This window comes from Rhincodon typus, chromosome 1 (genome assembly GCF_021869965.1).
Source record: "Rhincodon typus isolate 14 chromosome 1, sRhiTyp1.1, whole genome shotgun sequence".
NCBI classification, from domain to species: domain Eukaryota; kingdom Metazoa; phylum Chordata; class Chondrichthyes; order Orectolobiformes; family Rhincodontidae; genus Rhincodon; species Rhincodon typus.
The window spans coordinates 44549412-44577018 of record NC_063332.1 but is presented as its reverse complement, the minus strand read 5'-3'; the positions used below and the strand labels follow the sequence as shown (position 1 = coordinate 44577018).

The 27607-nt window shown below is 40.9% G+C and overlaps 1 protein-coding gene across 1 annotated transcript in view; it reads right to left on the bottom strand.

Annotated features, from left to right (window-relative positions):
• Window positions 1-27607, bottom strand: part of LOC109928086 (CUGBP Elav-like family member 4) — a 1150049-nt gene that overhangs the window by 597758 nt on the left and 524684 nt on the right. Inside the window, exon 3 of the mRNA XM_048604689.1 lies at window positions 9218-9269. Within this exon, the coding sequence (XP_048460646.1) occupies window positions 9218-9269 (52 nt within the window). The remainder of the gene's footprint in view (window positions 1-9217; window positions 9270-27607) is intronic.

The following is a 27607-nucleotide window of genomic DNA, read 5'->3' as shown; positions in this document are numbered from 1 at the left end:
ACCTTGTTGTCTCGGATTCTCCAGCATCTGCAGTTCCTACTATCTCTCATACGAGTTTACTAACTTGATACCCAAAGTTCTCTTTTTGAAATTTGAGAGCAATTTGTAAAACTGCCAGAGAAGATGACTGGCATGCTTGACAAAAATATGGGTACAGAATTGCCAAAGTTACAAGTGGGACAATAATTTCATGTTCAGGATTTCACAGAATTACAATACAACCAGACAAAGTGACAAGAATATGCTGAGAACTGAGATGCTATGATTAGTGTGTGTCTGCAACCTGTGAACCAAAGCAAACTAATTGCAAGGCTTAGTTGCAAGATTTTATAGACACAATAAATACATGGAATCCTTAAATGTGAACTCTCTTGAGGTCAAGTTACACAAAGAGCCTCCCTCTCATTTCCAAAACTTTACAATAGCAACTGAGCCTCAGAGTCTTTATAAGCAGCTGATAATTTACTAATCTATCCAGATCCTGTGATGGTAACTTGCCTCAATCTGACATTAGCTCTGTGCTATATCTCTTTCATAACTTGCAAAATGTATTATGGTTTTAAATAAACTAATCCATGGAGTTTATCAATCTCTGAAAAGCAATTGATTATTCAAATATTATCACTAACATGAAATTCTATGAGGTACACAGGCACTGAGCCATGCTTGAAGTGAACATAGAACATAGAACAGTACAACACAGTACAGGCCCTTCGGCCCACGATGTTGTGCCGAACTTTTACCCTAATCCTAAGGTCTATCTAACCTCCACCGCTACCTTATACTATCATTGATATGCCTATCTAATAGCTGCTTAAATGACCCTAATGGCTCTTGAACTCAATCCCTCTATTAATCAAAGCTAACGTACCATACGCCTTCTGAACAACTCTATCCACCTGGGTGGAGCTTTCAGGGAACTGTGGACATGAACCCCGAGATCCCTCTGCTCCTCCACACTGCCAAGAATCTTTCCGTTAACCCTGTATTCTGCTTTCAAGTTTGTCCTTCCAAAATGAATCACCTCACACTTTTCAGGGTTAAACTCCATCTGCCACTTCTCAGCCCAGCTCTGCATCCTATCAATGTCCCTTTGTAACCTAGAACAGCCCTCCGCACTGTGCACAACATAACCCACCTTCGTATCATCCGCGAACTTACTAATCTAGCCTTCCACTCCTTCATCTAAATCATTTACAAAAATCACAAATAGAAGAGGACCCAGGACAGATCCTTGTGGTACACCACTCGTAACTGAGCATCATGTTGAATATTTTCTGTCCACTACCACCTTTTGTCTTCTAAGGGTCAGCCAATTCTGAATCCAATCTGCCACATTTCTCCCTATCCCATGCCTCCTTACCTTCTGCATGAGCCTACCATGGGGAACCTTAGCAAACACCTTACTTAAATCCATGTATACCATATCCACTGCTCTACCGTCATCTACGTGTTTGGTCACCTCTTCAAAGAATTCAATAAGGTTTGTGAGGCGTGATCTACCTCCCACAAGTCCATGCTGACTATCACGAATCAAACTGTGCCTTTCCAAGTGATCATTAATCCTGTCTCTCAGGGCCCTTTCCAATAATTTGCTCATCACTGACATAAGACTAACTAGCCTGTAATTTCCGGGGTTATCCCTATTCCCTTTTTTGAACAAGGGAATGACGTTTGCCTCTCTCCAATCTTCCGGCACTATACCCGTGGACAGTGAGGACGAAAAGACCTTTGCCAAAGGTCCTGCGATCTCTTCCCTCGCTTCCCATAGAATCCTTGGATAAATCCCATCGGGCCCGGGGGACTTATCTATCTTCAAGTTCCTCAAAATTCCTAGCACATCTTCCTTACTAACATCGACCTCCTCTAGCCTACCAGCCTGTTTCACACTGTCCTCCTCTACAACTAGGTCCCTGTCAGTTGTGAATACCGAAAAAAAGTCTTCATTAAGGACATCTCCGATCTCTTTAGGCTCCGTGCACAAATTCCTTTTACAATCCTTGATCGGCCCTACCCTTTCTCTGGTCATTGTCTTCTTCCTCACGTACGAGTAAAAAGCCTTGGAGTTTTTCTTGATCCTATCTGCCAAGGTTTTCTCATGGCCCCTTATAGCTCTCCTAAGCACTTTCTTCAGCTCCTTCCTGACTAACTTGTATCCCTCTAGAGCTTTTTCCATTCCTTGTTTCCTAAAGCTTTTTTAAGCATCCTTCTTCCTCTTAACCAGTCGTTCAATCTCTCTTGAGAACCAAGAACATTGGGCACAGACAGGGCTACAGCCCTATAGCTCCAATTCTGAAATTGGTGCCATTTGACTGTACTTTGATACTGGACAGATGATATTATTCAATTTACCATCTTACATAAAAATGCTGTTCAAAGTCGAGGACAGTTTTTTTTCTGTTTTTCTTTTTCATACTTATAGTAAAGTCAAAACATGATGTGGGGTTAAAATGTAGGGCGGAATCTTATCAGGGTCTAAGCAACACAGGCTATGGTAAGATTTGTGGCCTCTGGATGAGGAGACCAGCAAGACCTTTCTTGATGTTGAAAGCATCTGGCTCCATTTTCTGTGCTTTTCACAAGAGGCATGGTGAGTTTCTCACTCGGCAGTGGCATTGCTTGTTAAGTGCCTTGTTAATCGCTTAAACTCACCTTATTAATATTCAGCATTCTTTCTTAGCAACTCCCCAAAAGAATTAGACATGGAGAAAACTCACCATGGAAACCTGTGTGGATATTTGCAAATTCAGCTCACTATTTGCTCTAAAAGATCTTTGTCTTAGACACCAGACATCAACCACAGACATTAATATTTGACAAGGTGCCAGCCTCTAAAAATCCTCATGGTCCATCTCTGATCCACTTCTAGTAGAGTTCTGTACTTCAGCTGCACTGCAACTATCAATGTAATATGGCAACAAGCACACTGCGCACTCAAGGACATGCATCTAGTTCATGGATTGGACCAGGCTACGTCTTGGGGCTTTTCATTTGCTGTCATACAGCACACTCACCCTGAGCCTACTTGAATGTTTACAGCATCCCTGCCCTGCCTTGATTTTTGTGCTTTGTCCAGAGATACCAGGTTGATATTACTTCCGTCTTGCCTTGTCATTTAACACAGACACAAAACCAGGGAGTTTGTCGTGGTTGTCAGCTGGTATAATTGAAGTCAAGTGAGATATGGCCTTTGCTCAGTCACAGTAAAACAAGGGCAGCCAACAAGCTTAGTCTAAGGGCTTGGAAATAGTCAGTCAGCCACTTGGGGCAGAAAGAGTAAGGATGCTCTCCACTTGATGAGTGAGGAATGATGGGCAGTCTACCACCTGTCTCAAGCATTATTTTTATTCATCTGAGACTTGAGAGTTGTTGGCTGATTAATATTTATTGTCCGTCCCTGATTACCCTTAAGGTGGTGGTGGTGAGCTCCTTCTTGAACCTCTGCAGTCCATGTGCTGTACATTGACCCACAATGTCCTTAGGGAGAGATTTCCAAGACCTTGACTTAGTGACAGTGAGGGAACAGTGATATATTTCCAGTCAGGCTTGGAGGGGAATGTGCAGGTCATTATATTCCTATGTATCTGCTGTCCTTGTCCTTCCAGATGGAAGGGGGTTTGGAATGTGCTGTCTAAGGATCTTTGAGTTTCTGAATTGCTGATCTGGAGTACTGATCTCCCCACATCTGCCATGCCCAGGGCAAAGGTCAGGAAACTTGCAGGGCAGCTCTGGTTGACAGTGCTTATCCAGGTGAATGACAGGCTTTTAAAGACGGTGTAGGTGCAAGGCTGCTGGGGATTTCTGGGATAACCAATGAGAAGCCATGGGGAATGGTGCATGCATGTCAAGATGGAACTGGAATTGAGAATGAAAAACAGCATAGGAGTGGGATAAGTATGAAGCGAACTTGGTAAGATACAATGAGAAAACTATATTGGCCTCACAGCAGAAAGCCCTCCAGCAACTCCACATGACTTCGTTCAGGATTCAGTCCATAGCTCCTTAATTTAGAAAGTTATTTGCATGTTATGTGGTTTTTGATCAGATCAGTAAATATTTCCAATAAATTGAAAATGGTGATTAAAATAATTTAATTTCTATGGTTTTGGCACATCATCCAACAAATTCCATACTTACATTGGGAACATCTCGCTTTTCAAAGCAGCTGTGTTTCACAAAGGAAGTAATTTCGATCCTTTCTGAACAACGTGCACTAAAACTGTTGGATTTGGGCACAAAGGACAGAAAGGAGTGGTGGGTTTTGCATTTATCAAATCTAGATCTGGGCTGAATCTACCAAAATATTTGCAACTGGTCTAATTGTATCGAGGCATCAAGATGCTTCCCATATTGAGCGTGTTGCTGGTAACTCACTACAGCAACTGAGTTAAGTCATGTGTCAACAGCTGGTGCTGCCTAGAGTTGTGGATATATAAGATAGATGTGAACAGTTAGAGAAATTGCTGCATAATGAAAAAAGCATTTTGCTGAAAAATCTATAAATATTGTGGATGCACGTTTCAACGTTTCCAAAATACAAAAGAAATCCTAATGTCCAGTGATTGATCATTAACCATGAAGACGGGGAATAGAGAATAGATGGATGGGTCAACCAGCTGCTTATATGTGCAGGCAACACTTTGACTGATGGTGCAGATAAAGTCTACATTAGATAAGAAGGAGAAGCATTCAATGTCACGCTGGAAAAGTCAAAAAGAAAATCAGCTAAGCGTGCTGAATACCGTGTGGGAAAAAAAGTGTTCTTGAATCAATAGTTGTGGTGTTGATGGACAAAGTGTTGAATCATAGTCCTGAGTAGAAGATATATGCTTCTAAATCAGTTAACTCTTCCTAACACTCTCAAACTCTAATAACGTTCTTACAATGCCAGATCCTATTGGGCCTAATGACTACTGATCAGCCAATATCTAAAATGCATAATCTAGCTAATAATGTATAATTGTCTCATTATGATGTCTCCAGACATACATACCATATAGTGTCTAACATGCTTCCACTCTGAAAGGCTTTAAGTGACCATTGCATTGTGCCACAGTTGATACAGCTGCCTATTATGTGCCTTCATTCATTACTAATTATGTAGAAAACACTGAATCTTTTGACCAAGATAATAAAGCCTGCAATGCAGTCAATTGCCTGGGATGATGTCATAAAAGATATAAAATGATGGCTTTTTACTCTCTTCCCATTACCCATAATTTTTGCTAATGTATAATGGTCTTTGTAAATGGGATCTCAGTTAATGGCAGTTCAAAGTAGCACTGAAGTACAGAGTAAAGACTAAAAAGTTATAAGGATATCATCATTACCGGTTAATGATCCACAGGATACTATACCGCAGAAAATAACTGCTGTGATTGAATCAGTTCCCAAAATCAAAGCATGTATAACCATTCTTCTTCTACCACACTATTTTATCAAATATACATTTACCACTGTGGTCAATGTTCCTTCACTCTTTCCCTTATTGCTCCATCTAAACTCCAACTATTCAAGCATTTTATCTGCTACCTATAATCTAATTGTGTGGTGATTATGATTCACTGGGGGTGAAATTCCAACTGAGAAACAGGGTAATGATGAATTACAGCTGCCTTTTTACTGTGTCAATTTTCTTTCCATTGAAGTCCACAGATCATTGTTCAATCCCTTACTGGAAACTTGCTTTCAAGACTTTATAGTTTTACTTGGTTTAAAGTTAAAAATCTTCACAAGATTTGCCAAGTTAATGGAGGCCAATTTCACTCCCATTTTTGTGCACTTTTGCTTCTTTCACAGGATTTGATAGTCTGGAAATTACCTCCCTCACTTTTTTCTTCTGACAATTTACAATCCTTTCAAAAACTAATCAAAGCTTGGTATTGTGTAATTGTTGTCAGTTTTATGTCAATTCAGAGGATGATGCCAACTCAGAATTTGCGAGTTACTGTCATGGGTCTTCATCATACTGAACAGGCTGATTTGTGAAGTGTAGATCTTTGAGAATATGGGGCACCACATCCCACAAGTTAGTGGGATCTGGAGTGCATGATTTGCTTCCTTTCCTTCCTTCACTGCCACTGCTATGCCTCATCATGAAGATATTTGAGCTCAAAGAATGACACAGCTATATGGCCAAGTTGTCACTATTCTGAATTATTAATAGCAAGCTCCTTCCAGTCATTAATGTTAATGTTGCTGCACTTCAAGGAGTGTTTCAGAATGTCCCTGAAGCACTTTCTTTGTCCTCCCCGAAACAACAGCCTTTGGACTGCTCAGAAAACAGAATGTGGCTTTTCAGCAATCGGGACGCAATATCCTGTCCATTACCTTCATTGATCAATATTGATCACTCTGCTTAATGAGGCTTTTGTTTTCAATGTTCATACTTCTAAACTGTTCTGCATTACTGGTACATTTCACATATATATGCTTAGAAAACATTCAGAGTGTTAAAGACTTTCTGATTAAAAAATTAATCCTTGTTTGTTGAGAATTTTGTTGCAAGCTATTGTTAAAGAGGACTTCATTGATATGAACTACACAGATTCTTGGTATATGGGGCAAAATTAAGAAGTAAATGTTAACTGTCTGCTGTAGATATACAAACAATACACCTAAACAGAACTGTCATACAAGAATAGAATTCAAATGCTCTAAATCATTCCCTTAGTTGGGAAAGGCAACCTCTATGCCTGCAGGTACTTATCCTCAGAGACAACTGAGAAATCAAAGTAGCTCCATGGCAATGACCCTTAACAGACAAAAAGAAATATTTTTTGACTACAGCTTGAGATTTGTGGTCATTATCGGGCAATTGAGATTTTCAAAAATTAATTATCTTTTCTCTCTCTGCTGTGAGGACTGTTTTGGAGACCAACGAGCTGCAAGACTTATACTGAATGGAAACCCAAGGGTGACCTGGGAATTATGTTGTAGAATCTACTCAAAATCTTGAGAAGACAGTGGGTGAAATAACTCGACGGCAGCTGGTACCCCGTCACAAGTCACCCTTTATTTGCATGTGGAAAGTCCTTGACATGGGTCCAGCTCTCTCAGAGGCAGTTCTTAGAGTGTCAGAATATCTGACATTTCTCTTTTTATCTGTCAGCCAGGGTTCCCTGATTGGACTAGATCAACAGCCCCAATCAGGGAACTCATTCTATTAGGTCCGCCTGGCTGACCCTGTTACAATCTCTACAGTGGAAAGCTATGGAAGACCTTCCCAGTGATCCCACAATTGATTTGTTCCAATTTTGTGGAAGAGTGCAGAGCTCCTCTGTCTTCACCCTCCCCTTCACAATGGAAAAACCAATTGTTCTCTTAACCAAACATAAAATTTTGGAACTTGACTTGTTTTTATTAAGGTTATTACATACAGAAAATACAATATTTCAAGTTTCGTAAAGTTATATGATAGTAACTGTGAATGGGAATACCGGTGTCAGTAACACTTGAAAAACAAAGCAATTTACTCTGACTCTGACATTGGACCAATATCATTAATATTCAAATCAGCCAACAGCAAAATATGGCATACTGAAGAATATACAACTTTACCGCTGCTCTAGTCCAGCAGAGAACAAAAATCCTGTTGCCCCAAAGCACGCTTTGGAGTCTCAGAAATATACAGCATGGAAACAGACCCTCAGTCCACCTCGTCCATGCCGACCAGATATCCTCAATGAATCTAGCCCCATTTGCCAGCATTTGGTCCATATCCCTCTGAACCCTTCCTATTCATATATCCATCTAGATACCTTTTAAATGTTGTAATTGTACCAGCCTCCACTACTTTCTCTGGCAGCTCATTCCATACACGCTCTGCCCTCTGTGTGAAAATGTTGCCCCTTAGGTCCCTTTTAAATCTTTCTCTTCTCACCTCAAACCTACGCCCTCTAGTTTTGGACTCCCCCAACCTAGGGAAAAGACCTTGTCTATTAACCCATCCATGCCCCTCATAATTTTATCAACCTCTATAAGGTCACCCCTCAGCTTCCGACATCCCAAGGAAAATAGCCCCAGCCTATTCAGCTCATCCCTAGAAGTCAAACTTTCCAACCCGTTCTGAGACTATGATATATATCATATGTTAACTTTGAAACATACAAAATTCTTAGTAGTTAATTATTCAAAGGAGACATTTTGAAAGCTGCTTGTCACTTGATGTAGGAATTGAAAATCTAAACCCAGACGCATACTACGAAACAGAAAGACAGATTGGAAATATATTTATGAGAGAGGATTGAAATTGCAGGCTTCTTCTCCTTGGACTCCTTTGTTAAGCACTATGTTAGGCCTTCATGATAACAGGAAATCTAGCCAATTGGAAAATAGGAGAAATAAATGAAGGTTGAGACCTCTAGATAATCTGGAAAAGCAATACGTACAAAGGTTGTCATAGTCTCATTACTTGTGATAATTGCTCAGAGAACTTAAAAGATTTTCCAGCATTTAAATTCTGTAGAAATTCTTATTTTCATTTTAGTGTGTAAAACAAATATTCAGCTCTATAGCACATGGAGATACCATGAAATTGTTCACATCAGTCATGAGCCCCTAATGAAATAATTATGCGAGATGTTACCACAAGCTACCATATCTACAAACATTTATTGCCATCCTGATGCCTTGAAATATTTTGAAAAATGGCTTCAAACCATTTTCTTCAACAAACCCAGTTTTAGTCAGTAAAATATCCACCTATATATTTAACGTAACTCCTTCAATGTCTTTACAGAGTACTGCTGTGAGGGGCACATTTCATGCTGTCTTTTAAAATTACTTAATGATTTCTCTAGAGAACTTAACTTAAGAATAGTGAAGAGCTTTAGGAATAGCAGAAATAAAGCTTCTTAGTGTATAACCTTCTTTATCTCTTTGTTTGAATATCTCTCAGTGTATTATTCTTTATAACTCTAGTAATCCATTTACTAACCTTCTAAATCTATCCAAACAGACAGAGATCGCTAGTTAAGTTAATTGACTTTTCTACACACAGAACAGACCAAAAATGACAATTAGATCTTTGGAATAAGTGCACTGCGCCTTTAAATGGAAAACAGGTATCATAATAAAACTGAAGGCAGGTGTCATTACAGGTGAGAAAATACAATGGTCCTCAGCTGAGTTTTTGATTTAATGCATCCTTGCCTCAGAAATTGAACAACAATAAACAAAATAAAGTCAGCATCAGACTTGGAGCAACAAAGACAACTACCTCCTCTGCTCTCACTGTCCGCAGGCTTCACCTGGATCGGTCTGTTCATCTGTGAATACAAAGAAGAAGCAAAGATCATTTCTAGTCACTTGACTGAAGATTAGATGTAGTAAAGACATAGTACTCAGAAAGTAATAAGTATTAAGAAGTTATGTCAGAGAGCAAATGCAGTACTTTTATGGCATGGAATAACAATTGCAGCAGCATTTAAAAATAAAATCAGGATTCTAAATCAAAATTAAAAGAATGTTTTATTCTGAGTCCAAAGTGTTATATCATATAATTCATACCTTACAAGGAGGCTAATCTAAGAGCCCAGTCCCTGTAGCTCTACAAGTGTATTCCTTCAAGTGGCTAGCCTGTTTCCTTTTGAAATCATTGATTGTTTTAGCTTTCACCAACACTCGTGAGCTGCAAATTCCATGTTTCCACTCACAATGCACAGAAGTTTATCCTCGCATTTCCCCTCTGTCACTTGCCCAAAATCTTAAAACTGTGTCCCCTAATTCTTGCACAATTAGCTGATGGACAGAGATTTTCCATGTTTATCTCACCCAGAGTCTATCATAAGCTTATAACACCTTCATCAAATCTCCCTCCAATCTCCTTTGCTTCATGCAGGGCAATGCCAACATTTCCAATCTAATCTTCTAGCAAAGCCACCCCTATCCCCCATTCCTGGAGCCCTTTGTGTAACTCTCCTCTGTATTCTTCCAAAGATCTTGACATCCTTTCCAAAATATAGTGACCAAAATTGGATGCAAGATTTTGTTTGGTGCCTAACTTGAGTTTTATACAGGTTCAGCATAAGTTAATTTTGTACTCAATAAAACTATTTATAAAGTACAAAATGTCACATGTTTTGCTTAATCACATTCTCAATATTTTCTACATATTGATGCACACACCCACAGGTCCCTCTTTTCCTGCAAACCTTTTCAGAATTGTGCCATTAAGTCCATATAGTACTTTTTTTCCCCTTTCCTTCTTTCAAAATGCATCACCCCCTCACTCCTCTATATTAAAGTTCATCAGCCACTTGTCTGCCCATCCTACTAACCTATCCATTTCCTGTTGTCGGCAACTTGTATCATCCTAAATATTTGCCACTCCTCCAGGTTTAGTAGTCTGCAAATTTTGAAATTTTACCCCATATTACAAAATGCCAATTGTTTATACAAAGCTAAAAAGCTAGTGGACCTATTACTGGCTTCTGGGAAATCTCATTATTTACCATCCTCACTAAGAAACAACAATCTACGGTGACTGAGATAGCAAGAACTGCAGAGTCAGAGATAACAAAGTGTGAGGCTTGAGGAACACAGCAGGCCAGGCAGCATCAGAGGAGCAGGAAAGCTGACGTTTCGGGTCAGGACCCTTCTTCAGAAATGGGGAAGAGGGTGGGAAGCTCAGAAATAACTGGAGAGAGGAGGGGTGGGGCTGGGGAAGGTAGGTGAGATAGTGATAGATGAGTGCAGGTAGGCAATAGTCGGGATTGGTCAGTGAGGTGGGAGGGGCAGATAGGTGGGAGAGAAGATGGACAGGTTGTGTCAGGTCAAGGAGATGGGGATGAGAGGGGGGTTGGTCTTGGAAGGAGGCCGGGGAAGGGAGATTTTGAAACTAGTAGGATCCACATTTAGACCATTGGGCTGTAGGCTCCCGAGGCAGAATATGAGGTGCTGCTCCTCTAGTTTGCATGTGGCATCATTGTGACACTGGAGGAGACCCAGGATGGACATGTCACCCAAGGAGTGGGACAGGGAGTTAAAATGTGTCACAATGACCTAACACAACCCGTCCATCTTCTTGCCCACCTGTCTGCCACTCCCATCTCACTGACAAATCCCGACTATTCCTACCTGCAATCACCTATCACCATCCCACCTACCTTCCCCAGCCCCATCCCTCCTCTCTCTATTTATTTCTGAGCTTCTTTCCCCCTCCCCATTTCTGAAGTAGGGTCCCGACCTGAAACGTCAGCTTTCCTGCTCCTCTGATGCTGCCTTGACTGTTGTGTTCCTCCAGCTTCACACTTTGTTGTTTCATAATCTACTTTGACTTGCTACTTTCTGTCTTTAACCCAATTTTTTTTAATACAATTGGACATTGATTTTCCTATTCCTCAAATCTCACATTTTGTTAACAAGCCTTTTATGTGATACCCTGTGAAATCTTTTCTTCAAATCCATATTGTCAAAGTCTACCACATTCCTTGCATCAACCATGCTCAACGTTACTTCATCAAAGAATTCAATTTATATTAATCAAGCACGATCTACATTACAAATCGACATAGGCCTTACCTAACTAATTCCAAGAATCTCTTAGTGCCTGTTGATTTTTTGCTCCGATTAAGGATTTACCTCTGATGCTAAACTAACTGGCCTGTAGCTGTTTGAACTGTCCATGCACCCATGCTTGAATATCATTTGCCATTTTCCAATCCTCTAGCACCTCTCCCATATCTAAAAAGTGAAATGTTAATGGAAACACTTCTGCTTCCTTCATTTTACATCCTTTAGCAACGTCATTTGCAAGCCATCTGGATCAGCAACTCTTAAGCTTAGACAGACTTTCCAGTATCTCCACCTTTTCAATTTCATATTATCCATCGTTCCAATTGTCCAATAATTTGTCAGATTCCTTTATTTTAATAAACACCAGTACACAGACCTTATTAGGTAACCCATCCTTACCCTGTGCTTCTAAGCATGTATCCCCATGCGACCATCCCCTCCCACTTTCCCCGCACCCCTCTCCCATTATCTGTGAGGACCCTCTCCAGCTCTTACTACCTGCTTTCTATTAACATGCTGTGGGATTTACATTCTACATCATAGATTACATTTAAATTAATAATTATGAAAATAAAAAGTAGCTTTGAATTTTAAATTGAATTGTTATAAAACAAAGGATGCAGGAGATTTCTCCACGATGCTATCCATTCTCAATTTTTGTAGTCACCTCAATGAATATTTCTCAATGAATATAAGGTTTACATTATAGTGCTGGTTCAATAGAAATGCCGTGTCGAGGGCTACTGCATCCGTACAGCACATTGGAGGATATAACTCAACAGCCACAATGTCACACATGTTATGGAAAGTTTTTCCCAATTCACTGTAGGGGTTGGCATGGTGACTCCGTGGTTCGTACTGCTTCCTCACAGGACCAGGAACCCAGGTTCAATTCCACCCTTGGGCGACTATCTGTGTGGAGTTTGCACATTTTCCCTGTGTCTGCGTGGGTTTCCTCCGGGTACTCTGGTTTCCTCCCACAGTCCAAAGATGTGCAGGTTAGGTGGATTGGCCATGCTAAATTGCCTGTAGTGGTGTTCAGGGATGTGTAGATTAGGATGGGTCTGGGTGGGATGCTGTCAGGGTCGGTGTGCCTTGTTGGGCAGAAGGGCCTGTTTCCACACTGTAGGGATTCTATGATTATTTGAAGCGAGGTCACAAATAGCAAACAAGGAAGAGCTTTAACCTTTAATCTTTAACAAGGAAGATCTGAAACAAAAGCACAAATTGCTGGAAAAACTCAGTAGTTAAAGTGACAAACTGAAGATTTTGAAGAAGAGTCACTGGACCTCAACGGCTAACTCGGCTTTCTCTCCACAGATGCTGCCAGACTCTGCTGAGATTTTCCAGCAATTTTTGTTTTTGTTTCAGATTTCCAGCATCCGCAGTTCTTTAGTTTATTTTTGGTTAGATCTTTAAACAGGAAGGGGGTATTGATCTTGGTTGAGCCATAACCCACAGCACAGAAATCAAAGTATTTCCCCAAAGAAACAGCTGAAATGTCCACACAAAAGTCAATGTGGACTCAGTAACTGTCTCTAACATTCTCATACGAAACAGTTTTTTAGCTCTGCTTTCAGCCAAGGTTGTAGAGGAAGGGAAGAAAATTATACTCAAAAAATAGATGACAATCTTTGCAGCTTTTTCTATAGCAAGTCTAAAAGATTGCCATGTCCATGTAAATAAACAATCCTGGCTTCTATTAAGAACAGTGGGACACTAGATTTGCAGCAATTATTACATTTTTGATTTCTAGTACAATAATGGAGGGTCCAAAATGCAGGATTTTAATAGCAAACAGTATTGTATCAATGCCAGCAAAGATTTCAATCCTGTAAGTTATTTCGGCCCTCTGTCATGCCTGCCAACTTCTGGCTTGTGCAGAAATGAGAACTATGTGTATATTTTCTCGTTGAAAGACAAAAATGGTGGTCTCACAACTGGTGTTTTATTCATACTTGCCCTGAACGTATAAGAACAGAGAACCTGACAACATCAATGACAACTTATGCTTTTAAGATGGCATTGGGGAGTTGGGTGTTGGGGGAGCTGGATAGTCAATAGTCCTGCTTCAGCCTGTTACTAATGGTGGTATTAAATAGTTAACAAGAGGAGGCTCCACATGTATCCCCACGCGTAATGATGGGGGAGACCAACACATCTGTGCAAAGGACAATACTGAATGATTTGAACTGATCTTCAGCGAGAAGAGTTGAGTGGACAATCCAACTGGGCCTCCTCCTGAGTTCTTCAGCTGCAAACCTTCAGCCAATTCAATTAATTCCACATGATTTCAAAGAACAGCTGAAGACACTAGATACTGCAAAGGCTATGGACCCTGACAGCTTTCCTCTAATAGTCCTGAAGAAATATGTACTAGACTGAGCAGTGGGAGTGACTGCCCTTGACATAAAAGCAGCACTCAACTGAATGAAGCATCAAGGAGCCCCAATGAAACCGTTGGTGTGTATCAGAAAAACGCGCCTTTTGAACTGTTCCTAGCACAAAGGAAGATCAGAAGTCACACAACAGCAGATGATAATCCAACAGGTTTATTTGAAATCACATGCTTTTGTACTCCTGCTCCTTCATCCAGTGAACTTCACCTGATGAAGGAGCAATGCTCCAAAAGCTTGTGACTTCAAATAAACCTGTTGGACTATAACCTACTGTCGTGTGACTTCTGATTTTGTCCACCCCAGTCCAACACTGGCACCTTCACATCAAAGGAAGATAGTTGTGACTGCTGGAGGCCAATCAGCTCCAGAAATTCCTCAAGGTAATGTCCCAGACCTGACTATCTTCAGCTGCTTCATTAATGGCCTCATATGGACAGAAGTGAGGATGTTCATTGCTTCTGGTTATTTGTTCATTCAATTTGGGCTTTTTTGGATAGGCTGGCATGTATTGTTCATCCCTAATCGATTTGAAGACAGGAGTCAGCCACATTGCTGTGGGGGACTTTAGCCACATGTAAGCTAGACCAGGATGGCAGATTTCCTTCCCTTAAAGGCTTTCATGAATGAGATGGGTTTTTACAGCAATCGACAGCGATGTAGTGCTCACCATTAGGTTACCATTTAATTCTACTTAATTCAATTGAAATTCCACCATCTGTCAAGACAGAATTCAAACCCATGTCCCTAGAGCATTAAACAGGGGTTCTGGATTACGAGGCCAGTGCCATTATGCCACCAATCAAATCCAGGATTTGTCTCTTCTATTTTAGGCTAAGAATAAAGTAGAATAATAATTTATTGTCACTTGTTTTTTTAAGAAGAAAAATACACTGAAAAATTTTTAAGATACCACGGCATCTACATTAATAACTGAAGGCATAGATAAGAAAAAATAAAATTAAAAATAAATTAAGACAAATTCCATCTTAGTTCACTGGGTTTGGGAAAGACAGTACAGGTTTCTTTATCCATTCTACTTATGTGCCATTCTCATACAGTATCGGTGGCAGATAACTGAGCCAATGCCGACTTTAGATGAAGCCCAGCGGGGACCCCCAGCCTCGAGGTGAAGCCCAGCGGGGACCCCCAGCCTCGAGATGAAACCCAGCGGGGACCCCTAGCCTCGAGGTGAAACACAGCAGGGACCCCCAGCCTCAAGGTGAAACCCAGCAGGGATCCCCAGCCTCGAGGTGAAACCCAATGTGTACTCCCGGCCTCGAGGTAAAGCCCGGCATGGACTCGTTTGCTCTGTCTATTTTTATTTTTTTCCCCCTCTCTTTCTCTGCTTTAGAAGGACTGTAATGTTGATTTTTTTAAACTTTATTTTTCTAATTTATACATAAGATTTTGTACCTCGGCACTTTATACTTTAGATGCCGCTGGAAGTGGTGACTTTGTACACTTTTCACTATACTCATGTATCCCTGTACTTGAGTACATGTGACAATAAAACCTACTTCTAATTCTTTACCCTAGGTAGGGGGAGATCAAAACTAGGGGGCACTTTTTAAAGGTGAGAAGAGGAAGATTTAAAAGGGACCATGAGGGGCAACTTTTGATACAGACAATGGTTCATATGCGGACCGAACCACCAGAGGAACTGGTGGATGTAGGTTGCAACATTTGAAAGACATTTGGACAGGTACATGAATAGGAATGGTTTAGAGAAATAGGGGTCAAACGCAGGCAAGATAAGTTTAGTTTGGGAAACATGGTCGGCATGGATGAGTTAGACCGAAGGGTCTGTTTCCGTGCTGTACTCTGACTCTTGACAAATCGACAGTAAGAAAATGAAACCACAGGGAATGGTTGGAGTGCATAGTTTAGATGAATATAAAGGAATATTAGCCAGGTAAATGAGGGAGAAGGAAATAGACAGCTCTGATGGTAGGTGAGAAAACAAGGAAGGTAGCTCAAGTGACCATGAAATCAGCATGGAAGAGTTGTACCAAATGACCTGTTTTTGTGTTGTATAGTGATTAACTAGGCGGACATTACAGCAGATGATCAAAAGCTTGGACATTTCAAGGGAATTTCTTGAAAAGTGATTTCAACAGGCAGAGATGTTTAAGGAGGGAATTCAAGAGCTTGGGAGCTTGGCAATTGATGTTATCATCACCAATGGTGAAGCAATTAAAATGAGAAGTGTTAAAAATGCCTGAATTAGAAGAGCATAAATACCTTGGAGATGTGGTATTGGAGATCATAGCAGAAATGGAGAGATGAAAAAAGTTGGAAAGATTTGGAAGGGTTATGACCAGGTGAGGAGGAGGAATTGGCTCCTGTCTTTTTAACCCCTCTTGATTTGTTGTACAATATTTTTTATTTTTGTTTTAGCGTGCACCTATCACAATTCCAATAAAACTGGGTTAACCAAATAATATGAGAGGCCAATTCCAAAGATTTTTCAAGCAAAAGGAGGAAGTGCTTTTTTTTCCTACTAACTCTGCTGGTGTATGTGCGTGTGCATGTTGACATGTTTTAAGAACATAAGACATAGGAGCAGAAATTAGGCCATTTGGCCCATCGAGTCTGCTCCGCCATTCGATCATGGCTGATAAGTTCCTCAACCCCATTCTCCCGCTTTCTCCCCGTAACCCTTGATCCCCTTGATAATCAAGAACCTATCTATCTCAGTCTTAAATGTACTCAATGACCTGGCCTCCACAGCCTTCTGTGGCAGTGAATTCCATAGATTCACCACTCTCTAGCTGAAGAAGTTTCTCCTTATCTCCGTTCTATTATTATTTCTCAACAATTGTAATATTAGAAAGGGATGCGTCCAGGTGTATCATAGCTTGGTACGGCAACTGCTCTGCCCAGGACCATAAGAATCTACAGAGGATTGTGAACATAGCACAGTCCATCACACAAGCCACCCTTCCATCCATTGACTCCATCTATACTTCTTGCTGGTGATCCTTCCTCTGAGGAAGGGTCACCAGACCTGAAATATTAACTCCAATTTCTCATCACAGATGTTGCCAGACCTGCTGAGCATTTCCAGCAACTTCTATTTTTGTTTCTGATTTACAGCATCTGCAGTTCTTTTGGTTTTTATAGGCAAAGACCACCCCCACCTCGGTTATAATTTCTTCCAACCCCTTCTTGTCAGGCAGAAAGTACAAAAGTACAAAACACACATAGCAACAAGCTCAAAAACAGCTTCTTTCCCACTGTTATTAATCTTCTGATTGGACCTCTAAAGTTTTAAATTTAATGTTGATCTCGCTGTACCTAGGTACATGTGACAATAATAAATCAAATTAAAATCAAAAAACGGGAAGAAGTCTCAAATAAACAGGAAGCTAAAAGCAGATGCAGCTTAAATTTCTTTGAGTTGTGAGATTGTAAAGTAAGTCTACAGCTCCTTAACCGCTACACCTTTTCCTCAGAATTTGTAAAATTTGTAGAATTCACATGTTCTCCATGAATTGTTAATTTTCCAAGTTACTCTTTCACCAGGTATATATTTTGAGGGGGGATAAGCCACAGAGATGGAGACGGAGAGAAAACAAACTTCCTGGTCCTATTATTATAAATCTATTTTTTCTTCTCTCTCCAGTCTGCTATGCAAGCTACTGAAATTTGGTTCATTTGTATATTCCCAAGCATAGCTCCATTGTCTTTGCAAGTTGAGTACTCCATGGGCAACTTTTTATCTCTCAACATTGAACTTGCTTCATTCTGTGGTCAGATGATCTCAGACATTTTAAGTCAGTATTTTTCCTTTTTAAAAAAATTATTTTGGTCTATGAAGGTGTGGGTAGAATGTCTGTCTGTCACTTTCTCCTTAGTAGCAAGGTGGCATGAAAGAAGGAAGATGATAAGCATGCCATCCCTTGCCTTCTCATGCTATATTTCTGCCACCGACTTGCCTGATCCAACTCATTTCTAGACGTCTGATAAAATTCAGCCCAACGATTCCTCCAGAAATCGCGATTTTTCATTTTGACATTTCTGTAAATGACAATGTCAAAAAGATGCCAGAAACTTCCACACAAAAACTGAACTAAAATAGGGCTGTGGGGGGTTACTTTCATGAATCTTCTCAAGCTATACAGGCAGATTTTATTTTTCCTAACACGATTTGTCTATCCCTTTTAGCGGGTCAACTGGGAGAGGAAGGAAAGACTAATAGCAATTGTTATTAAAAAAAATTTAAAAAGTCCAACTGAAACATTACTGCACAGAATAGCTGCTTCATGTGAATACAAATTAAAAGATAAACAATATTTCATAACTGCACTTACTTTTCATTGCCATGACCTCAATACTTTAAATTGTGAATTTCTATTCAATTAATATTTTTCTATTATTTGTGCGTTACACATTCACAGCACAAATTACATATATGTCATGTTCTGAATCTTGTTCTGCACTGATGATGAAAGAAGTGCTTTTTTATTACTGCAACCATTAGGTTACCATGGTGATGTGATTTTTCAGTATGGCTTGGTATTTCAGCGTTATGAGTAACAAGTTAAAGAAAAAAAAAAATCTGATGTTACGAAGGCCTCTGAAAATGCAATCCTCCTGCAAGTGTCACAGTATCACTGTAACAACACGAGAGATTTTTCTCAGCTCTAAGCAGTGAATGTTAGAATGTTAGGAAGGAAAACTGTGCAGGATCATGCACTCTGACGTGCCTGATTTTCCCATGTCTGCTGTGCCTAAGTGATCCGGTGCAACATGCGCAGATTCCAGGAAATGTCCCTTTTCATGTCTCCAAAATACTGGGGAGCAAGGTTTGATAATCTCCCAGAGCAGTTAGTGTGAAACTTGCAAAATGCTACCTCCAAGGGACCAGCAATAAACTTGTTGAGTGTGGGAACCAAGTTTCTGCAAGCTAGGTAGCAACTTGTAAAAGGAGAAGTATATTTTGGCTGTAAATGATGCAGGAACTGTTTATGTAAGAGAGTCTGAGCAGAAATGAGAGTAAGTTAAATTTGTTACGAATAGGTGAGCAGGGATAACTCCTTTTTAATTATCTCTCGGTCGTTTTTGTTTTATTCTGCTTATCATGCAGCTATCACACTTCAATTAAAGTAATTTCAATTAATTTAAAATAAAGTACTAGACTAAATTAAGGGCCAATTACAAGAATATCTAAAAAAAAAATTTATTACATACTGGCACAAAGAAAACTATAAAACGTGACATCAAACACATAAAAACACAGATATAAAGTTTAAAAAGTTGTAAGTGTCTAGTACAGATGGAGAATAAAGGTTATGCAATTTGAAAAACAGTCCTTAAGGTGTTAGACTGTAATTTAAAACTACTGGTTGACTTAAATCCTTAATAGTAGCAAAATAGCAGTTCTCAGAAGATGTTTATATCTCCAACTCACTTTTTCACATTGTTTGAAATGGTGATGAAAAAAGAGAGAGAGAGGGAGACTTCCAATCCTTTGGGTAACCAATCCATATTTCTTTCTGTCTTATGCTGCTCAAGAGTATAGAATTAGATGTCATTTGTGTATTCCTGAGTTTGACTGCATTGTCTCTCCAGCTGGATTCTTTGCAGGCAACCTTTCATCTTCAATATGTACTGTCAGGCATATGCAAACTTAAACAGGAGATTCCAGTTTTTTGATATCTGCCTCAGTTTTGACACTGGTTTCAATGACCTTATTGAAACATACTAGACTCTTAGAGGTCTTGATGGGGTAAGTGTAGAAAGGTTGTTTCTCCTTGTGGGAGAGTCTAGGATCAAAGGGCATAATCTCAGAATAAGAGGATGCACATTTAAGACAGAGACAGGGAGGAATTTCTTCTCTTAGAGAGTAGTAAATGAGTGGAATTCTTTATGACCTCAATGGTCTATTGAGGATGGGTCATTAAGTGCTTTCAAGGTTGAAGTAGACAGATTTTTAACCAGTAAGAGAATCAAGAGTCATTGATAAAAGGCAGGAAAGTGGAGTTGAGGATTATCTAATCAACCACAACATCATTGAATGGGGAAGCATATTCAACGGGTTGAATGGCCTACTTCTGTTCCTGTGTCTTATGGTTTTCTGAAATTCGTGCACTTTATCCTTGGTTATCTGGTTACTGCAGCCATTTTAAGTCCGGGTTATCCTTTTAAAACCATTTTAGTCCATGAAAGGTCTCAGATATTAAAATCAGATAATGGAGGTTGAAAATCAATTGTCCACATTTATCACTGCCATCACATCTATTTTTGTACATTTAAAGAATATGGGCATTACTGACTAGGCAAGCATTTATTATCCATTCTTAATTGTCCTGGTGAGGGAGGAAGTGAGATAACTTCTTGAACCATTGCTACCTCTGGATGTAAGGGCACTCACAGTGCTGTTGGGAAGGGACTTCCAAGATTTGACACTGTGAGACTGAAGGCATGGCGATAAAGTTCTAAGTCAAGGTGTTGTATCCATTGGTGTTCCCGTGCATCAGACCTTGACCTTCTAGCTGGCAGAGGTTGCGTGCTTGGAAGGTACCATCAGAAGAGTTTCTGCTGTGCATCTTAAACTATGCTGCCACTGTGCACAGTGATGGGTTGAGTGCATGTTGAAGACAGTGGATGTGGTGCCAATCAAGTGGGCTGCTTTGTCCTAGGTAGTATCAAGCATCTTGAGTGTTGTTAGAGCTGTACTCATCCAGCTAAGTAGGGATTATTATTTCACACTGCTAACCTGTGTCTTGTAGATGGGTACAGGGAGATCAGGAGTGAGACATTGACCACAGAATTCCTAGCCTCTGACTTATCCTTGCACCTATAGTATTTCTATGGTTAGTCCAGTTCAGTATTTGGTAAGCCCTAGAATGTTATCATTGGGGATTCAGTGATGGTAATTCCATTAAATGTCAATAGCTAGATTCTTTTTTGTTGGAGACAATTATTGCCTGGCACTTGTCTTGTGTGACCATTACTTGACACAATTATTATATATTAGTTATTGACCGTTAATTATTTCCCAAATTATTATTTCTAAAAACTTTCACACACCAAGTTAAACTGAATGGCCTGTGGTTGTCAGGTTAATCTTTAACTCCTTTTTGACCAAGTGTGTAACATTTGCAATTCGCCAGTCAATTGGTGCCACTCCTGTGTCTAAGGCAGATTTGCAGATTATGACCACAACTTCTGTACATTCCACCCTTGCTTTGCACTGCATCTTCAGAAATAATGATGGTCTGGATAGAGTAGTTGGGGAGAAACTTGTCCCAAGAGTGGAAAGATCAAGAACAGATGGACACAGATTTAAGTAATTGGAAAAAGAATTAATGACAGCATAAGGAAAAACTTCACACTGTGAGTGGGTATAATTGGAATACATGGGCTGAAAGTGTGGTGGGTACACAGTCATTGAGGATTTAAAGAACAATTGGATCATTGTCAGAAAAGGGAAAAAAAAATAGGATTGCAGTAATGAGGCATTTAGTGAATTGTTCCATCAGGGAAATAGCACAGACTTGATAGAATAAATGACCTCCAGTGTTGCAACCATTCTATGATTCTAGGCACCTCATCTGGCCTTGATGACATCGACTTTAGATGCAGTGTGTATCTTATTCAGTGTCTCAACTATATTTGCTTACATCAAGGCAGCGTCTTCTTCGTTGCTAATTAAAATTTTCTAAGGTATGGAGACTCAATGTTCATCTTGTCAGAATCATTCAGGATCCTATTTACTTGAATCAGCACCCCATGCACTTCTAAAATCTACCAAAAACATATCCAAACTGTTTAACCTTATAAGAGAATACACTCATCCGGGTATCAAGCTAGTAAACCTCCTCTGCACTATCTCCAACACATTTACATCCTTCCTTACATAATACTGCACTCATTCACTGTGAGGACAAAAATGCACTCACTAAAATGACTTCCAATACAGTTCATGCCAAAACTATGTAGATGCAGCAAGGATGCCATTGTGGAGCTAAAACAAATGGGCTTTAAGCACCGGAACTTTGTGGACTTTGTGAATTGTTAGTGACATCTAGTGGATTTTGCCAGGGTATGTGCTCATTTTTTGTTTGATTATGCTATAACAGGAGTAGGCTACTTGGTGCCTTGAAGTTACACTGCTGTTTGATAACATCATGGTTGATCTGAGAATGTCTGCAACTCCATTTTTCTTCCTGCCCCCAATACCCTTTGAGCCCCTTTTTAATCAAGACAGGGCACATGTTTGACGTCTCCCTGGACCTCCATCAACTGACTGGAATGTGGCAGATGTGACATCCTTGTTCAAGCAAGGATATATGCACAGTCTAAGTAATTACAAGTTGGTCAATCTAAGAGCAAAGGTGGATAAAACCTCTGAAACAATAATCAAGAAGAAGAAAAATCACTAAGCATTTGGGCAGATTTGCATTATTTGGGGAGAATCAACATGGAGTGTTATAGAGGGCGGATTGCGTTTAATTAATTGAATTTTTTTGATGATGTAACAGAAAAGGTTGATCAAGGGCATGCGATAGATGTTCTCCAAACTAAAGATATGGCAAACAATAAGGATAATACCAACTGTCTGTAACAGAACACAAGTTGGCTAGCAGAATAGGCAATAAGTCATAGATAGGAGTTGATACACGTGTGGTGTGATGCACTTTTCCAGAAGAGATAGGAAGAAGCAATATATACTTAATGTTACGGTTCAAAGAGTGTTCAAGGACAGGGGAACACAGGGCTTCAGGTACATAGATCTTTGAAGATGGCAGGACATACTGTAGGAAAAATTAGCAAAGCTTTTGGAAGTTTGGGCTTCAGAATAGAGGTGCTAAGTGCAAAAGCAGGGAATTATTTTGATATCTTTATAAACCTTTGATTAGACCACAACCAGAAATTGTGTCCAGTTCTGGTCATGATACCTATGAAAGATGTGAAGATCCTTCAGAGAGTACTGAGGAGATTTACCAGAATAGTTGCAGGGGTTGGGAAATTTGGCTACACATTCGGTTGGAGAGTTGGTTTTGTTTTCTCCCTGGAAAAGGTGAGATCTAGCCAAGGTACACAAGATTATGATGGGTTTAGAAAAGGCAGATGAGCAGAGGCTAAGATAGAGGCTGTTCCCAGTAGATGATGATAAAAGGCAAGAGGACAAAGACTTAAGATTTTTGACAGGAGGTATGGGAGGGATGTGAGGAAGATTTTTATTTCACAGATAATGGTAATGACATGCAACTCACTGTCTATGAAGGTGGTGGAAGCACAGACAATCAATTTCCAAAATGAAATTGGATGGACTAATGAGGGAAATAAATTTAAATGCCTAATGGTGATAAAATAAGGAAAATGGAACTGATTGGATTGCTGGGCAGAGAGCTGGCATGTCCTCCATGGACCAAATAGATTTCTTCTGTACCGTTCTGGCTCTATGACCTCATAGTGTAAGAACTTGGCGACAGGCAGCGCTCTCTGAATTTTTTTTCTCCTAATCCAGATTCATGTACATACCAAATCTCTTTTCAACTGCACAGAGATTCTGTGGAAATAAAGCTGCCAGCTTATTGCATGGCATAACAAAACCTTAAGAGTAATTGCTTCTTCAAGCTGAAAGAGAGGATCACTGCCAAAAATGCAAAACCCTGATGTTTACGCAATTGTGATATAAAACAAAGTGGTGCTCACATCAAAATGACAGGCTTGGCCACTGCTACTGCAGCTTTTATATACCATGTGAATAAGTACAAGAATGATTAGGTATAATTACCTTTATAAAACTGATAGGCACGTTGATTATTTCACTTGCTGATAATTATGTTGTGAGACAGATTCTGTTAAGTAATGAATTCTAATTGTAGTCTGAAACAATCATTGAAATGACAGTTTTTAACTCTTCAAGGTGTTGTTGGGAAAAATCCTGTAGGTGTTCTAAAAGTGCCTGTTCTCTAAAGCTTTTATTTGGTCAGTGTTAAGAATCCCATTTTGCACTGAGAGACACAAGTCCAGTTAGTCTTACTGCCTGTGTGAGAGCATAGTGTTTTAATTGGGGTCAGTCAGCAGAAATTATTGCCCATTGCCAATTTTGTCTTTTACAAAATGGTTCAGCGGTAAGCATCACTAAAACTGATTACAGCTCTGTCAGTCGAAAACAAAGGTTCAGAATTTTTTTTTCCTGCATTGTGATTGGATTAAAGAAAATTGTATGTCCCTCCTCCCCAAAAGAATCATCCTGCTGGATCCTAAACAACAAAACAATTCATTTACCACTGTCAATGGAATATTATCCTCTCAGTGTTGAAAGCAACACTCATTGCACCATCTTCTACTCCAGCTTATTATAGCCAACAGCTGAAACTGTGGATCTCATCAACTGCTTCATTCCTCATAATATCCATGGCATTTTAAAACCTAAATCTGGAATTGCTTAATGTCCCTTTTTTTTTTAAATTCTGAAACATTGATGGTGTCCTGCATCATTGATCATCACCCATGCCTCTTCGGCTGTAATCCTCTGAATTGAAGATGACATCCATTATGAGTCAGGAGTTTCTGCTGTGAATTTCCACATGACTGATCTGGTCAATTCTTGACCCTCAGATCATTGAGACTGCACCTCTCAGAAGTTGGTTGGATCCGAGTGGAGGGTTTGTATCTTATTCTTTTCTTCACTGCCCTCAGCATTAAGACCTTGTGACTCAGTGGGCGATACAACTTGATGACTAAGTTACCACAATTCTGAACAAGTAGGAACAAGCTCCTCTCGGTTATTGATCTCATTGCTTCGGTGGTTCAAGGACAGCTTCAGAGTGTTTTTGAAGCTTTCCTTTTTATCCTCCCCAGAGAATGTTGCCGATGTTGAGGGTTGAAGAAGCAGGACCCGGCAGAGGAGACACTTTTCCACTGTCCAGGCAGTGTTCAGTAGCAGATTTTATTTGATCTTAAAAGAATTTTAACGGACAACGTAGACCCAGCTTCAAAAAGGACAGTCGTATTTGTTCACTGGTCCCCCACTGAACGCAGATATGTAGGGCACGTGCTGATAGAATTTCTCCAGTACTCTTACATGTCATTGAAATACAGTCCAAATCTCAACGCAGTACAGAAGTGTGGTGACAACAACTACTCGATGTACCAGGGCTTTTGTTGACTGAGGTTTTAGACATGCTTGCCGAGCTAGTGTGTTTGGTTGCAACAGTTTCATCACCCTGCTAGGTATCATTGTCAGTGCACCTCTGGTGAAGTGTTGGTGTTATGTCCCGCTTGTTATTTATATGCCTCGGCTTTCAGTTGTTTCAGCGGCGGGAGTCCGGGAGGAAGCGCGAGGGCAGCCTGGGAAGGTGAGCTTTTCGGTTATAAAAGTCTTACCTCGCGTGACTGCGGCCTTTCAGTTGTTTCAGCGGCGGGAGTCCGGGAGGAAGCGCAAGGGCAGCCTGGGAAGGTGAGCTTTTCGGTTATAAAAGTCTTACCTCGCGTGACTCCATTTTTGGAGTAAGTGAGGTAATATATTTTGGGCGGTTGCTTTACCCGAAACACTACCGAGGTAGTGTCTCCCACCCATCCTCCTCCTCTAACCAAAAATAAAAGGTTCTGAGCGCTGATTTGGTAAGGCTATGAGTAGATATTTTTTCAATTTGTCTGTTTGGGAATTCAGAACAGTGGGAATGGATGTTAGGGCAGTTGTATGCTCCTCCTGCAGAATGTGGGAGGTAAGGGTCACCACTAGTGTCCCCACTGACTTCATCTGCGGGAAGTGCACCCAACTCCAGCTCCTCGGAAACCGTGTTAGGGAACTGGAGCTGGAGCTGGATGAACTTCGGATCATTCGGGAGGCTGAGGGGGTAATTGAGAGGAGTTACGGGGAGGTAGTCACACCTCAGGTACAGGAAAAAAGTAGATGGGTTACAGTCAGGGGACGGAAAGGGAACAGGCAGACAGTGCAGGGATCCCCTGTGGCCATTCCCCTCAAAAACAAGTATACCGTTTTGGATACTGTTGGGGGGGATGACTTACCAGGGGTAAGCCATGGGGTACAGGTCTCTGGCACAGAGTCTGTCCCTGTTGCTCAGAAGGGAAGGGGGGAGAGGAGGAGAGCATTAGTCATTGGGGACTCCATAGTTAGGGGGACAGATAGGAGATTCTGTGGGAACGAGAGAGACTCGCGGTTGGTGTGTTGCCTCCCAGGTGCCAGGGTCCGTGATGTCTCGGATCGTGTTTTCGGGATCCTTAAGGGGGAGGGGGAGCAGCCCCAAGTCGTGGTCCACATAGGCACCAACGACATAGGTAGGAAAAGGGATGGGGACGTAAGGCAGAAATTCAAGGAGCTAGGGTGGAAGCTTAGAGCGAGAACAAACAGAGTTGTTATCTTTGGTTTGTTACCCGTGCCACGTGCTAGCGAGGCGAGGAATAGGGAGAGAGAGCAGTTGAACACGTGGCTACAGGGATGGTGCAGGAGGGAGGGATTCAGATACCTGGATAATTGGGGCTCATTCTGGGGTAGGTGGGACCTCTACAAACGGGATGGTCTACACCTGAACCAGAGGGGTACCAATATCCTGGGGGGGAAATTTGCTAATGCTCTTCGGGAGGGTTTAAACTAATTCAACAGCGGGGTGGGAACCTGAATTGTAGCTCCAGTGTACAGGAGGTTGAGAGTAGTGAGGTCATAAATAAGGTTTCAAGGTTGCAGGAGTGTACCGGCAGGCAGGAAGGTGGTTTGAAGTGTGTCTACTTCAATGCCAGGAGCATCCGGAATAAGGTGGGTGAACTTGCAGCATGGGTTGGTACCTGGGACTTCGACGTTGTGGCCATTTCGGAGACATGGATAGAGCAGGGACAGGAATGGTTGTTGCAGGTTCCGGGGTTTAGATGTTTCAGTAAGATCAGGGAAGGTGGTAAAAGAGGGGGAGGTGTGGCATTGTTAGTCAAGGACAGTATTACGGTGGCAGAAAGGACGTTTGATGACAACTCGTCTACTGAGGTAGTATGGGCTGAGGTTAGAACCAGGAAAGGAGAGGTCACCCTGTTGGGAGTTTTCTATAGGCCTCCGAAAAGTTCCAGAGATGTAGAGGAAAAGATTGCAAAGATGATTCTGGATAGGAGCGAAAGTAACAGGGTAGTTGTTATGGGGGACTTTAACTTTCCAAATATTGACTGGAAACGCTATAGTTCGAGTACTTCAGATGGGTCAGTTTTTGTCCAACGTGTGCAGGAGGGTTTCCTGACACAGTATGTAGATAGGCCAACAAGAGGCGAGGCCACATTGGATTTGGTACTGGGTAATGAACCAGGCCAGGTGTTAGATTTGGAGGTAGGAGAGCACTTTGGTGATAGTGACCACAATTCGGTTACGTTTACTTTAGCGATGGAAAGGGATCGGTATATAAAGCAGGGCAAGAGTTATAGCTGGGGGAAAGGCAACTATGAGGCGATGAGGCAAGATTTAGGATGCATAGGATGGAGAAGGAAACTGCAGGGGCTGGGCACAATTGAAATGTGGAGCTTGTTCAAGGAACAGCTACTGCGTGTCCTTGAGAAGTATGTACCTGTCAGGCAGGGAGGAAGTGGTCGAGCGAGGGAACCGTGGTTTACTAAAGAAGTTGAATCTCTTGTCAAGAGGAAGAAGGAAGCTTATGTAGAGATGAGGCGTGAAGGCTCAGTGAGGGCGCTTGAGAGTTACAAGTTAGCCAGGAAGGACCTAAAGAGAGAGCTAA